Here is a 17,309-nt window from a genome sequence, read left to right as displayed (position 1 = left end):
AAAGATGCTTGCTCTGTTGAATTCCTCTGGTAGTTTTTGTTTGGTGCATTTTGTGCTTCAATATTCATCCCTAACATCGAAGTACTCGAGATGGCAGAGGACGACAGCATCGAATCCACGCTTCTGAAGATCCAACTGCGCTGTAGGTCACGTCTCCAGAATGGAGGACCATCGCTTTCCCAAGATCGTGTTCTATGGCGAGCTCTCCACTGGCCACCGTTTCAGAGGTGCACCAAAGAAGAGGTACAAGGACTGCCTAAAGAAATCTCTTGGTGCCTGCCACATTGACCACCGCCAGTGGGCTGATCTCGCCTCAAACCGTGCATCTTGGCGCCTCACAGTTCGGCAGGCAGCAACCTCCTTTGAAGAAGACCGCAGAGCCCACCTCACTGACAAAAGACAAAGAAGGAAAAACCCAACCCCAACCCACCAATTTTCCCTTGAAACCGCTGCAACCGTGTCTGCCTGTCCCGCATTGGACTTGTCAGCCACAAACGAGCCTGCAGCTGACGTGGACATTACCCCTCCATAAATCTTCGTCCGCGAAGCCAAGCCAAAGAAAGGCAAAGAAGATTCCCGAATGGACAAATCCACTGACATAAACATATGTGAAAGCCACCCAACTAATTGAAGGCTGGTTAATTGCATGCTTTGAGCTACAGGGGAATTTGGAAATTGTGACAATCTTACAAAGCTTAGCAGTAAGCTGCTTGTTTTTCTATGGGGGTACTTCATATTTTAACCTTTGCAATCTGCTGTCTGCATGGTGAATTTTATAAATGTCAACTGAGTGCTTCCAGCATTCAATGTTAGAATGCCTCATACTTGGCGAACAGTACAAACGTTTCTTTAACATGTGTGAATGGAATGTCTTATTTTACCATTTTAGAGTACTTTTTCAGAAATGGTGCCTGTTGTTTAATTTTGTATCTGAGTTATTGTTTAATGTCTTTGTCAATTGCATGGTGTGATTTTATACAAAAAGAGTGTGGAATGCACCATGAAATTTTGGGTCCATAAATGGTCTTCATACAAAGTAGTTGGTAATCTGTCCTATCTGTTCGATCTTAGATAAATCAATGCATTGGCATGCAGGTTACGTCAGCTGCAGAGTTTCAAGATGTCACCAGAAATCTCTGAGGCAACTCCAGCTCCTTAAAAGACGATCCCATAGTGTTACTAGGTGGTGTTGGGATTGTGCAAATGTGAATAAACATGTCTTTAGTTAGAATATGTAGCACAGAAATGGTCATTTTTGGCCTAATTAGTCAATGGTGGTGCAAATACCTTATTTGAGAAAACTGACATATCAAGACATATAAATCTGAAGTTTCTTGTTCTTTCTCCATTGTCTACTTGTTCAGCCTGTTAAGTTCACCTATCCTGTTCACTTCACCTATTCTTACCTTCATAATGAGTTCCAAATTTCACCACTTCTCATGAAACAAAATTATCAAGGTGAACTGCTGAGATAAAGAAAATCTGTTTTCATACTTGGTCTTGATTTGGTGTCTCCGTTATGTCAGAAATAAAAATCTAAATGCAGTGCCAAAAGGACCCTGAGTCATTTATTCGAATGTGACAAAAGGCACAACTGTTAAAGTTTAGGGGTATCCCTGGAGAATTTTATCTTATCTGTTTTGACTTTCCTTTTCTCAGGATATCCAGGCTGAGATTGATGCTCACAATGACATTTTTAAGAATATTGATGGCAACAGACAAAAGATGGTGAAGGTCTTGGGTAATTCAGAGGAAGCTGCCTTGCTCCAGCAACGATTAGATGATATGAACCAGCGATGGAGTGATCTGAAGACAAAATCTGTCAATATTAGGTTTGTAGAGTGAATCCCCTGTTTTAAAAAACTGACAGAAGGCTTAAATCCAAGTGAGCAATATCTATTTGGAAATGACTAAAGATAAAATGAAGCAAAGTCATGAGCTTCAAAAATCAGAGTAATTCAGAAGTAAGTCCTGGTGTTGTCTTGCGTTAATATTAAATAAGCTTTCATTGGTTGTAATATAAATTTGATCTGAGATACTGAGTTTAGATGCTTGTTGGTTCCAGCATATTACTCTGAAATCATCAAACCAAAAAAAAAAGAATTTAGTGTCTTGGACTCAGCATACTTGTCTCTTGCTGCTATGATCTGAAGACTGCACCCCTACTTTAAAAGGATTCCATAATACAAATGCCCAAAAAGAGCAAAATGATTTCCCTTTTGGAAGGTGGCACTTGCTTCTACTATGATGCAGTGCATTGAGAGATTGGCTACAGAGTAAGTTAACTCCAGTTTGAAGAAAAATCTGGACCCACTTCAGTTCACCCAATGTGTCAGGACCTTGCTGGCCCTTCATTCTGCATTAGAGAGGAATGGCTACAAAAACATCTATATTAGGCTGTTGTTCATTGACTACAACTTGGTGTTTAACACATTCATATCAGTAAAGCTTCTGCTCAAACTCAGGAAGTTGGGACTCTGTTCATCTCTTTGCAACTAAATCCTGCACTTCCTCATCAGCAGACCCAAATCAGTGCGGTTTCGCAACATTACCCCACCCCAACCATCAACACGGCATCTCAAGACTGTGTGCTTAGTTCATTGCTGTAGTCCCTCTATACCAGTGGTTCCCAACCTTTTTCATCCAACTCACATACCACTTTAAGTATTCCCTATGCCATAGGTGCTTTGTGATTAGTAAGGGATTGCTTAAGGTGGGATGTGGGTGGAAAGAAATAAATTTGAAAACCACTGTTTTAATCGTGCCTAATTGACTTGTTATGTGCACGGTTTCATAACTCCAAAGGAAATGGGCCAATGACAATTTTTCTCAAGCAAAATAGTTTGGTAACAATTGGGTCTAGAGCAGTGGTTCTCAACCTTCCCTTCCCACTCACAATCCACCTTAAGCAATCCCTGACTAATCATAGAGCACCAAGGACATAGAGAATACTTAAAGTGGTATGTGAGTCGGAAGAAAAAGGTTGGGAACCACTGCTCTACACGCATGATTGCATAGCCAAAGTTCAACCCCAACTCAATCTACAAATCTGCAGGCAATACCATCTTTGTTGGCCAAATAAATGGAAATGGTGAGTTTGAATATTGGATAGAGATTAAAAATTTGGTCATGAGTCAATTCAGAATTAACAGTCTTGTTCTCACCACTCACCTTCAATAAGACCAACATCTGCTATCTTCAGGCAGAAGGTAATGGAGCCTGAAGTCCAGCGTCTCTAGGTTCAATAATTGTTTTATCCAACATCTATTAGGCTCTTGAATCTCCCAGCAATACCTGAACCATCAACTCTCTCAGATCACCAAAAGATGTCTGTACTATTTAAATGTCACTTTCTTTTTGTTGTGCAAACAGCAACTGTGAATAGTTATCCATCTATCCTTTTTTTAATTAATTATCTCATTTTCTGTTTGGCATGATTTTATAATTTATATCATTGTGGTTGGCGTATCTTGTGTACCTGTTTGGCTGCAGCTAGTAAAAAAAATTCTGTATCCATACATTGTAGAATGTGGAACATACAGAGCAGAACAAACCCTATAGGTCACGATGTTGTGCCCAAAAAAAAATCTAAACCCTCCCTACTTGATGACTCTCTATTTTTCTTTCATCCATGTGCCTGTCCAGGAGTCTCTTAAATGCCAGTATTGTTCCAACCTCTGCCATCACCCCTGGCAGTGCATTCAAGCCGCCCATAAATCTGTGATTGAAAAAAACAACTTTCCTCCCTTCACTTTACTTTGTACAGGTGTCCTCTGGTGTTTGCTACTCCCACCCTTGGAAAATGGTGATGACTATTTACCTTAACCATGCCTCTCATAATCTTGTAGACCTTCTCTTATCAAAAGAGAAAAATCCCTAGTTCTGCTAACCTTGCCTTGTAAGACACATTCATCAATCCAGGCAATATCCTGGTAAATCTCCTCTCCACCCTCTCCAGAGCTCCCACATCCTTCCTGTAATGAAATGACCAGAACTGAACACAATATTCCAAGAGTGGTCTTACCAGAGATTTATAAAGCTACAACATTACCTCAAGACTCCTGAAATTAATCTCCCGAATAATTAAGTCAGCCTACCAAAGGCCTTCTTGACTATCCTATCAACCTGCTTGCAACCTATGGATTTGGACCCCAAGGTCCCTCTATTCTTCTACATTTTATTTTACTGGCACATCCTTCTATTTCTTTGTCCAGGACATTTATAAAAGTCACAAAGTCCCTACAGAATTCCATTATTCATTGACCTCCAGGCAGAATACTTTCCATCTACTATTGATCTCTGCTTTCTATAAACAGGTCAATTTTGAATTGACTCATGACTTTCTGAACAAGTCTCCCAATGGGGACCTTGTCAAATACCTTACTAAAATCCATGTATGCCACAACGACTGCCCTACCTTCATCAATTGCTTTTATTACCTCAAAAATAATGAAATAGGCCTGTGAGGCATGGGCTTCTCCTCACAAAGCCATACTAACTATCTCTGAGAAGACTGTTCTTCTCTAAATGCTTGTAAATCCTGTCCTTAAGAACCTTTTCCAATCGTTTTCTCACCACTGATGTAAGCCTCACTGGACCATATTTCCAGGATTCTCCCTATTTTTTTTATACAAGGGGGCCACATTTGCCTCTCTCCAATCCTGTAGAACCTTCCCAATTGCCAAGGAGGATGCAAAGATCATTGCCAGAGTCCTGGGGACATCAATCCAAATTTTTTTAAGAAGAATCAGCCCTTCCTCTTACTTAATCTCAATGTGGCCGGCACATAATCTTGTTCTAATCTGAGCTCACCTTGATCAAGGTCCTTTTCTCTGGTGAATACTGAAGTAAATAATTCATTTAGGACCTCCCCAACCTCCTCCACCTCCAGGCTCTTGTTGTCACCTTTAATCTTTAAGCGGCCTCACCTTCATTTTCATCGTCCTTCTGTTCTTCACATATGCATAGAATGCCTAAGTGTTTTCTTTAATCTTACTTGTCAAGGCCTTCTCATGCCCCCTTCTAGCTCTCCTGAATCCTTTCTTAAATTCCTTCCTGGCTACAATATCCTTCTCATGAGCCCTTCCTGTTTTTTTGCTTCCTCAATCTAATGTATGCGTCCTGCTTCCTCTTAACTCGCTGTCTCACCTGTTTTGTCAACAACGGTCCCTTTTTGCTACCATCTTTTCCCCCTCTCAGTGGGACAAACCTATCCAGAACCCCACGTAAGTGGTTGCTAAACATCCTCCTCATTACTTCTATGCTTTCTCCTGAGAACATCTTTTGCCAATTTATTCTCCCTAGTTCCTTCCACATTTCTTCATAATTATCCCTTCCCCAATTAAACACTTTCCCATTTTTTCTATTTTTATCCTTGTCCATAGCTGTGCTCAAGCTCAAGGTGTTGTAGTCACTCACCAAAATGCTCCACCACCGAGAGGTCTGTCACCTCTTCCAGGTTCATTACCTAGAACTTGATCCAGTATGGCGGCTTCTCTAGTTGGCTGGTCCACATACTGTTTTAGGAATCCTCCTTGGACACATCTGACAAATTTTGCCGCATCTATCCTTACAGTCAAGAGGTGTAAATCTCCTATAACAACAACCCTGTTATTTCTGCATCCAGAAATTCCAAAAATCTTTCTACTTGTCTCTTCCTCAGTGACCCAAGTGCAATTTGGGGACTTTTGACTACTCCCAGTAGAGTGATTGCTCCCTTCCTATTTCTGACTTCCATACACACTGACTCAGCATCCACCCTTTCTGCAGCTGTGCCCAGTAATGCTACTTTCCCCCACCTTTTACCTCCTATCCTATCCCTTTTTAAACAACTAAACCCTGGACTTTGCACCAGACAATCCTATCCTTGTATCAGCCAAGTCTCTGTAATGGCCAAAACATTATAATTCCACTTACTGATCCATGCACTTAGTTCATCTCCTTTATTCTTAATACTCCTTGTATTGAAATAGATACATTTCAAATCCTCCAACTGACTGCACTTATGCTTCCTCCCCAGCCTGTCCTTCCTTACAAATCCACACACATTTCATCAGCTTTTCCACCTGCTGCTTTATTTTCTGCACTCACATTCTGGTTCACAACCTCCTGGCAAACTCGTTTAAACTCTCCCCAACAGCTCTAGCAACCTGCCTGCCAGAATATCAGTCCCTACCCAGTTTAGGTGTTCCCCGTCTTCTTTGTAAAGGTCAACCTTCCCCAGAAGAAATCCCAATAATCCACAAATCTGAACCGTTTTGGCCTGCATCAACTCTTCAGCCAAGCATTCATCTGCCGCAACTTCCTTTTCCTACCCTCACTGCCGAATAGCGCAGGCAGCAATCCTGAGATGATCATCCTGAGATCCTGCTTTTTAGCTTCCTTCCTAACTCCCTATATTCCCTCTTCAGAACTGCATCCTTTTTCTTATCTATATCATTGGTTCCAAAAAGGACTATGACATATGGCTGCTCATGCTTACACTTCAGGCTGTGGACTCGATCTGAGACATCCCTGAGATCTGGGAGGCAACATAACATCCAGTGGTCTCGATTTTGTTCATAGAACCTCCCACCTATTTGCCTAACTATTGAATCCCCAATCACTATGTGGCAGAGACTTGATCACTACAACTTGTCCTTGATAGATCATTCCTCTCCCCTGCTCCCTCAGCAGTTTCCAAAACATGATATTTATTGTTGAAGGCACAGTCACATGGGTGCTCTGCATTGACTGCCTCGTCCCCTTCCCTCTTCTAACAATCACTTAATTACCTGTCTTTTGGGTGTGACTGTCTCCTTGTAGCTTCTATCACCCCCTCTGCCTTGTCAATGATCTGGAGTTCATCCAACTCCAGTTCCCTAACATTGTAAGAAGCTGCAGCTGGATGTGTAGTCAATGGGGACAATTGTGTCTTCCCAGATTTCCCACATCCTGCATTTGGAGCATGCCAGTGCCCTAGTTGCCATCTCCTCAATGTTACTATGCAAAGATCTTAACTGACCTTCCCAGTTGTATGTCCTCAGCCTCTTCTTGCCAAGCCTCTCAAGCCAAGGCCTTTAAGTCCCCACTCCTACACTGGGCCTCTTGAGCCAAAGTCTCTAAATACCTTCTCCTACACTGGGCTGCTCCCCACTGGCCGTTCCGCTTACCTTTTGAACTTGTTACATATGACAATAAGCTCTCATTACTCATCAATGAGTATGAATGTTCAATTGCAAACTATAGTCACGGAGATCCACATTAAAATGTGAATTTTTTATTGAATTAAAGATGGTGCTTGAATCAGGGCAGTTAATTGGTGCTTTAATAGCCTCTTTGCACAAGTTGCATGCAAACACTTGGCAAATAAAAATTGTATTGTTTTTAATTGATTAATTGAAAATTAAGTTTTCACTGTGTATATTGTTGACTGTTGACAGCATCCATTTCCTGTTTTTGTCCCAGGGTTCATTTGGAAGCAAATGCAGATCGATGGAGAAGACTGCTGATATCATTGGAAGAATTAAACAAGTGGTTAAATCTCAAAGATGAAACGCTAACAAAACAGATGCCTGTTGGAGGTGATGTTCAGACGTTACTGCAGCAGCGGGACCACTGTCGGGTAAGATTACTTATCCCATCTCTCCCCACAGTCCTCAGGTTGAATAACCAGAGGTGTTGTACATTTTGAACAGCATTTTTAAATGGTGAGAGAATGAAATACTGGTGATCAAAAATACATGCTCAGATGTGAGAAATTAGGAAAGAATGAAAGGTTAAACTTCATTCTAAAAGTAATTGAGTACAAGAGTAAAAAGGTCCTCACTTGATTACACCTCCAGTATGATCGTCCCTTGATCTTTTGAGATAAAGTGTTTGGAGAAAAGTTTCTCCAGATCTCACCGGTTCTCACAGGAGTGAGCCGAAGCTATCAAAAGATAAGAATTGCTTTCCTTGAAACAATTCTTACAAATGTTTTAACAGTATAGAATTTGGGTTGATGTTTCCACTGGCTAGGGCACTGAGAACTAGGTCACAGTCCAGGGTTGACCACTGAAGACTGAGATTAGAAGAAATTGCTTTATACAGCAGTGAGGAGAAGAGGTTCAGTTACTGATTTCAAGATGGATAGATTTCTGGACATTAAAGAATGCTACTTAACATCAAGCTCTTTGACAAAATCTTGGCATCTACCTTGGTATTTCCATGTGAGGCCCAGTGACAAAGTTTGTGTATAGATGCTCCAGTACCGAACATTATGATGATGAATTGTTTTACAAGCGCAGTGGAACTGCCAAGTATTGCTGTTGGAACCATCTGCAGACACTTATAATTATCATTTTGGATGATCTCTCAAATGATCTTGCAGCTTGACCGAATCAAGCAGCAATTAAACTGTAGCCAGTCTTGCTTGAAACGTGGGGATTACAGTTGTTCTTGTGGATGACATCCTGATGACCTTAAATATTTCAATTTCTTTGTTTGTGCTATGCAATTATGAAAATATTTTGATCCTTTTACATTACATTTTTCCCTATCTGACCAAAAATGATCTGCTCTTGTATTTGGAATGGGTGTAATTGAGGAAGGAATCCAATAGCCAGCCAAACTCCCTCAAGAATGTAGCATGTGTTGGCTTCCAAAGTGCAAGATGCAGCGAGAATTGGCAATATTCATCCCTGCTCACTAAGGCAGTGAGGGAGTGCACGAAGATGTTGTCGGCAAGATTCAATTTACACATATTATTTAGACAAAAATGCTCATCTGCAGATGCTGAAAATCTGAAGTTAAAATAAATAGAAACCCTTCAATGGTCAGGTATCCTCTGTGGAAGGAGAAAACAATTAATGTGTCAGGTCAAGGAGCTTTTATCTGAACCAATTCCGATGAAAGATCATTAACCTGCACAGTTAACTTTATTTTCTTTCTCCTCAGCTGTTACCTAACATGTAATAAATGTTGCCAGACTCCATTATGTTTGGATAAAGAATGGAAATTAAAAGATCAATGAATCTGGGAAACGAGGAAATGATGAGTTAGAAATGTTTTTGGGAGGAAAATAATATTTTCTTTTCAGTTATTCTGTTCTTCAAATTATGTTCAGTATTTGATAACAAGCCAAGTTAGAACATAGAATACTACAACACAGTACAGGTCCTTTGGCCCTGTTGTTGTGCCAACCAATATATTCCTACAAAAAAAAACTTAAACCATCCCTTCCTTCTAACCCTCCATTTTTCTTTCATCCATGAGCCTGTCTCGGCGTCTCTTAAATGCCTCGAATGTTCCAGCTTACACAATCAAGGCATTCCAGCCACCCACAACTTTCTGTGTAAAACAACGTATCCCTGAATTTTTAACCCTTTATATCAGTTATAAAAACGGAAAGTATTTTTCATTCCCCATGTAGAAATGTAAAGAGTTCAATTGGGTACTACAATTCAACAGATCCAGAGATATGAACTGTTAACATAATGTTTATATTTTTCAAAGGCATTCGAATTAGTAGGTAAATTTTAAAAATTGTATCTGAGAAGGAGGTATCAGTAATTATTTGTTAATCATTTTGAAAGCATTCACCATGTGAAAGAAGGTTAAAAAAAAGATAATTTCCAGTTGCTATGGACCAACATAGCCATTCTCAATGTTTTTTTCCGCTTTGGCCCCCATAGGTCTTTGCTCAAATTTCATGGGCCTCCTTTCCTGTGAAGCAGTCATTTAGCTGGTTTCTTCTGTACTCTCATACAGACTACGTAAAAAAAGTGAAATTTATTTTGTGATTTCAGTCTATGGCTCTCCTTAAGTGTTCATTTTTTCATCAGGAATGTTAAAAAATCATGCAGATACCAGAAGAAAGAGATGGGAGAGAAGGGAGGTGGTGGGAAGTGGGAGGAGCTCAGACTAACAGGTGATTGGTGGATTCAGGTGAGATGGGAGAATGAAGTTGACAGTTGTTATTGAGAGAGAGAGGAGAGAGAGATGGAGAAGAGAGAGGAACATGTGAGGGGGGAGAGTGTGCAAATAAGGGTATCTCTGATAGAAGGAAGCTGGAAGAAGGGAGGCGGGGGAAGGAAAGAGAGTGACCAGGGAAAGGGGTTAACAAAAATTGGAGGTCAACAGGGACAGCACTGGGCTGGAGATTGCAGAGATGGAATACAAGGTATTATTCCTCCGGTTTGTAGGTGGCCTTAATTTCGCAGTACATGAGGCTATGTCAGTGTGGCAATGGTGTAATGAAATTGGTTGACCTCAGGAGATCCTTACTTCCTCAATGAAGCAATCTCCCAGGCTGCCCCCAGATTCCTCGATGTACAGGAGGCCTATCAGGAGAACTGGACATATGGAGGGAGAGAAAGAACTTTACTCTGCTCTAATTTGTTCCATGGAATTTTCTTTATATCCATTTGATAGGTCAGAAGGGGTCTTGATCTGACAGTGCATCATTTTCAAGATAGCTCAGTGGGATATATGGATCAGTGTGGATTTAGTGCTGAAGTATCCAGACTGTGGCCTGAAATCAGACCCCTTTGATAATAGAGTGTGATCACTTTGACATGAATGACATACAATGGAAATGATGCCAAAGAAATGAGAACATCTGAAAGCTCATTGAAGCTTCTGCCATTTTGCAGATCTGTCAGACTCTTACTGTTAAATGCTTGCATGTGGCCTGGTTACTTTGAATCTTCAGCTCCTTTCAAAAGCAAGGTGCTAATGTGGCACTTCAAAATTAAGTATAATTTGATGAGTTTCCATTGCAAGACCATATTAGCAGTACAGCAATTCAACCAACTTTGTACCAGTCTTGTTCAAGCTGGTATGTCACAGTTCTATGGAGATTAATTTTTGGAATTAATATCAGATTGTTTACATTGTTTCATCCCAAATGTTTGTTAACTTTTCGTGGATGCATTAAGCTATTGGGACTGACATGATCAACACATAACCAATATCAAATGTAGTATTTTGTCGCTAATTTGATCCCTGCAATAAAATTACATGGAGTTATTCTTGATCTCTCCACTATTATTGTTAACTTAGTTTTTAATGTGGCCATTATTTGTCTTGTTCTTTTTGATCTCATCTTTCACCTTCATCTTAATAATGCCATACAGATATCCTTTTGAAGAATTATTTAGAACATATTTTTACCCTTTCACAGAATTCACATTACTTCCCTCCCCCAAAATTATTTCTGTATGCGGCTGTAACTCCTGTTGTTATTGTAATAATTATGCTCTGTATTCAAGAGCCAAATACAGAGGCTTAATATATTCCCAATCCTTTAGGTGTAATTATGAGCAAGAAAAAATACTAGAAAATTAGGTAGGTTGACTATAAATAATGTGGAATTCTCATTCTTGATTAAATTCTCTGATGCAGGAACTCAAACGTGAGCTACTGGATAAGGAAGGCATAATCTTAACTGCACTGGATTCTGCACGATTATTCCTTGCAGATCAGCCCATTGAAGGGCCTGAAGAACCACGGCGGCATTTGCATGTTAAAACTGGTCAGTGGATTAATAATTCTCATCAAGAATGAACCATTTTGCTTCAAATCCCTTGGCCATTCATCCTGTTATATTGATGAAAATTGATGTCAAGTTGGAGAGTGAAGAGTGATGCACAATTTCAGATCCATTAAGCAATTTCATTAAAACTCCAAGTAAAAATGGTGGTCCAACAGTTTAAGAAAGGACGCTGTTGCTACAGTATTTGGAATTTAATGGTTCTATTCATCTAGCTCCTTAAAGATTCTGATTTGCATTTGCCTCAATAGATAACTGCCTTCTAAAATGTATGTGTCACATCTTTACATTGATAATCTGAAAAATGTACATATTCTGATATATTTTAGAAGCATAACCATGTGATTTTTTTACAGCAAATCATTCTTTAAGTGCCATCAAATATCCCTAAGCCATCTCAAAATTCCTATGTTGCAAGTGCAGGGAAATGAGAGACACAACTGAATCTAACTGGATTCTCATTTGTCAACTTTCTAGCACAAACCAGAAGAAAAACAATTACAGTTTTATATTTACCCTCTAAACTGGAGTGCCCCTGTGTAAAATAAGTAAATTCAAAACATAGTATTTATAAACTGAACATTTTTTATTTATGATTTTTGGTTACCCATTTAAAATTTATATTAATATTCATATTTTAATTATCCATTTTACTTGGTCGTGTCTGCCTGTCCCGCATTGGACTTGTCAGCCACAAACGAGCCTGCAGCTGACGTGGACTTTTTACCCCCTCCATAAATCTTCGTCCGCGAAGCCAAGCCAAAGAAGATGCTGGGTTAGTTGGTAAAATCTTTAAATTCTACAGTCAGGTAAAATTACAGCAGGATACAAGATGTAACAAAATTAAAGTTCATACTTTGCTTTACTTTTTGTGCTCATTTTCAAATGTAGTTATAGGATTTTAATTTGCATTTGAATGTTGTATAAAGTCCATTTGAGTTTATCAATTCAATGTCGAGGGAATGCTCCACTGTTTGAGATGCCAGCTTTTAACTGAGAGGTTAAAGCAAGGCCCCCCCTGATTTAAATAGACATTGAAATCTTATGACACAATTTGAAAAGAAGCTCTTCTGATATCCTGTCCAAAATTATTCCTTAGTTACCACCACTGAAACTCATTTGTAGGAGCAAATGGAAAAGAGTTGCTATTTGTATCACTAGCTATTTATTGAAACTGGCGCACACCAGGAAAGAAGTCAAAAGCTGATGTAACTGGACACCAATTTTGATACCGCTTTTGCATTCTCAGTTGACAAGATTACATAGAAACTTGATCAACAGTAAAGCTATGTTTTGGCAGCAGAAAGGTGGTTCCAGAAAGAATTAAGTATCTTGATTACAAAATTCAATGATTATCTACAAGTCTAATTTAGTCAACAATAAATCCAATTTTATTTTATTCCAATGGATGAACACTATAACATAATATCCTGAAACTTGGGTGTTGTCACTGCTGCATTTCATGACTCTCAGCCTTTGTCCACAGTTCCCTCTTGCCATATACAGGTACATGATCCTTTATCCAGAACCTTTGGGGGAGAATGTGTTCCGAATTTCTGATTTTTCCGGATTTCGGAAAGCCCGCCCGAATTGTGCTGCCGTATTCACCCCCACCCAGTCGCCCGGCCGTCTCCCCTGACTGCCGGTCCCTCGGCCGCCTCCCCCGACCGCCGGTCCCTTGGCCGCCTCCCCCGACCGCCGGTCCCTTGGGCACCCAGCCACCTCCCCCAACCGCCAGTCCCTCGGCCGCCCAACTCGTGCTGCCGGTCCCTTGGCCGACCGACTTGAGTTGGAGCTTTCTGGATCTTAGATGTCTGGATAAAGGATCGTGTACCTGTACAATCTACATCCCCATTTACTTGCCCTCACTATCTTTCCCCTGCAATGCAGTTTAACAGGTGATTCTTCTCTTTGTTCTTTGTGATGACTTGTGCGTAAGATGACCAAGTTTCAAAATATAATTGATTATATCTAATGCGTTTGGGACATTTTATGACACAAAAATGTGCTTTATGATTGTCGGTTCATCGAAATCTCTTGCAGCCTGACATTTCTCAAGTGGAACTATAACACACGATATGTGATTCATTTATTACAAGCTGTTCACCATATGGGCAATCATGGTTCTTAATCTAATTGATGACTCCACTTTTACAATGACCTTTGCTGTCAGCATCTAAGACCTAGCTTGTTTTGTATATGCCATATCTATGTTCTCTTACTAACCTTTATTTACTGGTTGAGTTTATATTTCCATTCATGATACAGTGTGATTGTGAGGTGTGAACTGGCTCATTTCAATTCTTCTATTTTGCAGAGTTTTTAAATGTACTTATTGTGGCTGCATCAGTTATGTGTCCAGTGCTAAGGCAGTTATTTTCAGTCGTGGGGAATAGGTTGAAAACATTTTCTTGATGGTTTTCATGGGAAGAAATGTGTTCTTTTTGAAACCTGTTCTCATATTGAAACTGGGCATTAAGACGAATAATTAATATTTTTTTAAAATATGACAAGGGATTGGAAAGACAGAATGAGGAAAGAGTGACCTGTTAAGATTCTCCAACATCGTATTTTTACTTCAATTGCTGTGTCTGCAGACTTTTGTTTTACTTCATGAGAAAATGTAGGATGGATGAGCCGCCATGTCCACTACCAGTTTCACTTGTGCTCTTCCACCACAATTAAATCCATCAGATGAGTGTCTGTTCTTTATGTATAGTCCCGTTTATCAGCCATTTGAGGCCTACTGTCTCTCTGTCAATTCTACAGAGTTGCTCTGTTACTAAACTCCCCAATTTCACATTTCTTCAACTACCTCTGCACCTCCACCTACCCTTGTTACCTCTCCATTTCTTTTTGCCTCCTCATCCCTGACCCTCTAAAGCCCCCTAGACCTTCCCCATCCCCCACTATCCACTATTTTTTTTAATCTCATCCTAGCTTCAATTCCTTCCCTGCTTTTTCCAACTCTTCTGATCTCACCCTCCGTACTGTAATGAAAGATCTCACCTTTGTACCTCAATGAATTCTGCGCTCACCATGATAGTGAATGGTTCTTCCGCCTCATTCTCCGTGCCTATTGCTTTGACAAGAAATCCTAACTCCCCCACCAATGGTCCATTTACTTGCCCTTCAGCATGTTTCCTGCTCTTAACCATTTCACCTCCATTTGTTGATGGGACATTTACTGCTTGAACTTCCCCACTCCACTCACCCACTCTAACCTCCACTCCCTCCCCTGAACACGCTGCTCTCCACTCACTGACTACCCACCCTAACTTTACCATCAAGCCTGCAGTCAAGGGAGGTGCCGATGTGGTTTGGGATGCTGATCTTTACTTTGCTGAGGTCGGGCGCCAAGTCTTGGAGTCTCCTCATATTTACCTTGAGATCAGGTCCACATCAACCATCATCAGGGTGTCATGTCCCAGACCTTATCATTTCAGAGTATCTCCTGCCATCACCTCCAATCTAATAGTTTCCTGCACTGTTCGCTTCTATCTCTTTTTCAAAACTTACAAACAGAATTGCCCTGCCAGACATTGTTTCTGCTAGCTCCTGCCCCTCTAAATTTATCTCCTCATACCCTGATGCCATCTTGTTCACCTTCGTCCAGTCCCTTCCCACCTACATAAGAACATAAGAAATAAGAGCAGCAGTAGGTAATCTGACTTATCGAGCCTGCTCCACCATTCAATAAGATCATGACTGATCTGATCATTGACTCAACTCCATCTACTTTCCTTTTCCCCATATCCCTTAATTCCTTTTTTATGTAAAAAATCTATCTAATTGAACTTTAAATATGCTTAATGAGGTATCTTCAACCACTTACCTGGGTAGAGAATTCCACAAATCCAGGACACTAATCATATTCTCCACCTCTGAAGAATTCCAGTCTTCCATCCCCCACTGCCTTCTCGTCACCATGATAGTGCAATTCCTTTGCAAATTCATTCCCCATCAGGAAGGCCTCAGCCCTTCCACTTTTTTCTTGAACACAGAGCTATTCAGACCCACCAACTTGCACTCTCCTCCACTTGGAAGAACTTGTCCTTAACCCTTAAAGGGTTTCCCTTTAACTTCTCCCATCTCCTCCAGACAGTAGCCTTGGGAAAGCATATGGGCCACAGTTATGCCTGCCTTTTTGTTGGGTATGTTCAATAGTCCCTAACACTTACTCCTCTACATTGATAGTGATAGCCCCTGTTCTCATGCAGAACTTGACACTGTCAACTTCTTCTGGCCTTTAAATTTACTTGGACTGTTTCTGACACCCCTCTCTCCTTTTGTGTCTTCTCTGTCTCTTTCTTGGGTTACAAACTATCTACTACTGATCTCTATTCCAAACCCACTAACTCTGAAGCACCCTGGATTGTACCTCCTCCCATCATGTCTCCTGTAAGTATGCCTATCCCTTTCTCACATTTTCTGTACTTCCCAGGATGAGGCCTTCCACTTATCCTTTTTAATAAATGTGGATTTCACTTCATGGTTATTGATAAAGCCCACACCCATATCACCTCTATTTCTTGTACTTCACTCTTTACCCCAAACACACCCTCTCCCCAGGCAGAATAACTACGGAGTAACTCTGGTCCTCACTTTCCACCCACCTTATCCTCCGATGCTTTCAACCACTTTAGCCCGATTCCACTTCCAACCACAACCACATCTTCCCTTTTCCACCACTATCTGTTTGTTTTTCAGGGACCAGTCTCTTTGAGACACCTTTATCTGCTTTTCCTTTCCCACCCAACCTTCCACCCTTTCAGGCACTTCTACTGGAACAGCAGAAAGTACAAAACTTGTCCCTACATTTTCCTCCTTGACCTCAGTCCAGGACCACAAACTGTCCTTCCAGGTGAGGTAGAGCTTTACCTGCACATTGTCTAACCTCATCTAGAGTATTAATAACTGCAATGCAGAGCTTGGCAAAATATGCATTTAATAAGACCAAGAAACCATCAACACTGTCTTGTGCTAAATCCTATGGAGATGTTCCTGAAGAATTCCACCTTACAGAACCTCTTATGACTTCAGAATACCAGACTGAGTCATACCAGGGCTTTATTGAATTCAGCATTTTATTTCTCCATAAATTGTTTGTCCATTAATGTCATTATATTTTATCCAAAACACCTGAAATTTTGAATTAATATCAGTGCACTTGTATTCAGAGTGGATCTCCCAGTGGCCACCCATTTCAATTCCCTCGTTGACAGGTCTGTCCATGGTCTCATGCACTGCCAAACTGAGACCACCAGCAAATTGGAGGAACAACACCTCGACTTCCACCTGGGCACCCTCCAAGTGGATGGAATTAACACTAGCTTCTCCAGTTTATGTTAAACAACCTCTTTCCCCCCCCCATCTTCTTCCCCCATTTCCTTTCCCACAGATAGTGTGTGTCTCTCACTCACACATACTTTTATATCCCACCTCCAATGGTTTCTCCCTCAACATGTCTTTTTACCTCTCATTTATTCTGTTTTGACACCTCTGAGTCCCTCCCTTAGTTTCTTTTCCCATTTATATATGTAATTTTACCATTTTAACTTAGTCTTGGTAAAGAGTTCAGTCCTGAATTGTTGACTGACTATTTCTATCACTGGATAGTTACCTGATCTGCTGAATTCCTCCAGCAATTCTTTGTCGAGTGCTTCTGATGTCTGCACACTCATGTAGTATGTAGTTCAAGATTCCTTCATTTTCATGCAGTAATACAGAGCTTGTAATATGATGCCCAGTACCCCTTACTGTAAGAGAGAGAGCAAAAGAAAGTCCCTTCAGAGAC

At 40.6% G+C, this 17,309-nt stretch overlaps 1 protein-coding gene across 5 annotated transcripts in view; it reads left to right on the top strand.

Moving 5' to 3' along the window:
- The window catches only part of LOC138760695 (utrophin-like), a 632,519-nt gene that overhangs the window by 486,504 nt on the left and 128,706 nt on the right, over window positions 1–17,309 (top strand). For all 5 annotated transcript variants that reach the window (XM_069931641.1, XM_069931640.1, XM_069931644.1 and 2 more), the window contains 3 exons: window positions 1,660–1,832; window positions 7,447–7,603; window positions 11,365–11,494. In XM_069931641.1, coding sequence (XP_069787742.1) covers window positions 1,660–1,832; window positions 7,447–7,603; window positions 11,365–11,494 — 460 coding nt within the window. The remainder of the gene's footprint in view (window positions 1–1,659; window positions 1,833–7,446; window positions 7,604–11,364; window positions 11,495–17,309) is intronic.

This window comes from Narcine bancroftii, chromosome 4 (assembly GCF_036971445.1).
Source record: "Narcine bancroftii isolate sNarBan1 chromosome 4, sNarBan1.hap1, whole genome shotgun sequence".
In the NCBI taxonomy this organism is placed as follows: domain Eukaryota; kingdom Metazoa; phylum Chordata; class Chondrichthyes; order Torpediniformes; family Narcinidae; genus Narcine; species Narcine bancroftii.
The sequence above is the reverse complement of the archived record's forward strand: the minus strand, read 5'-3'. Positions and strand labels throughout refer to the sequence as shown.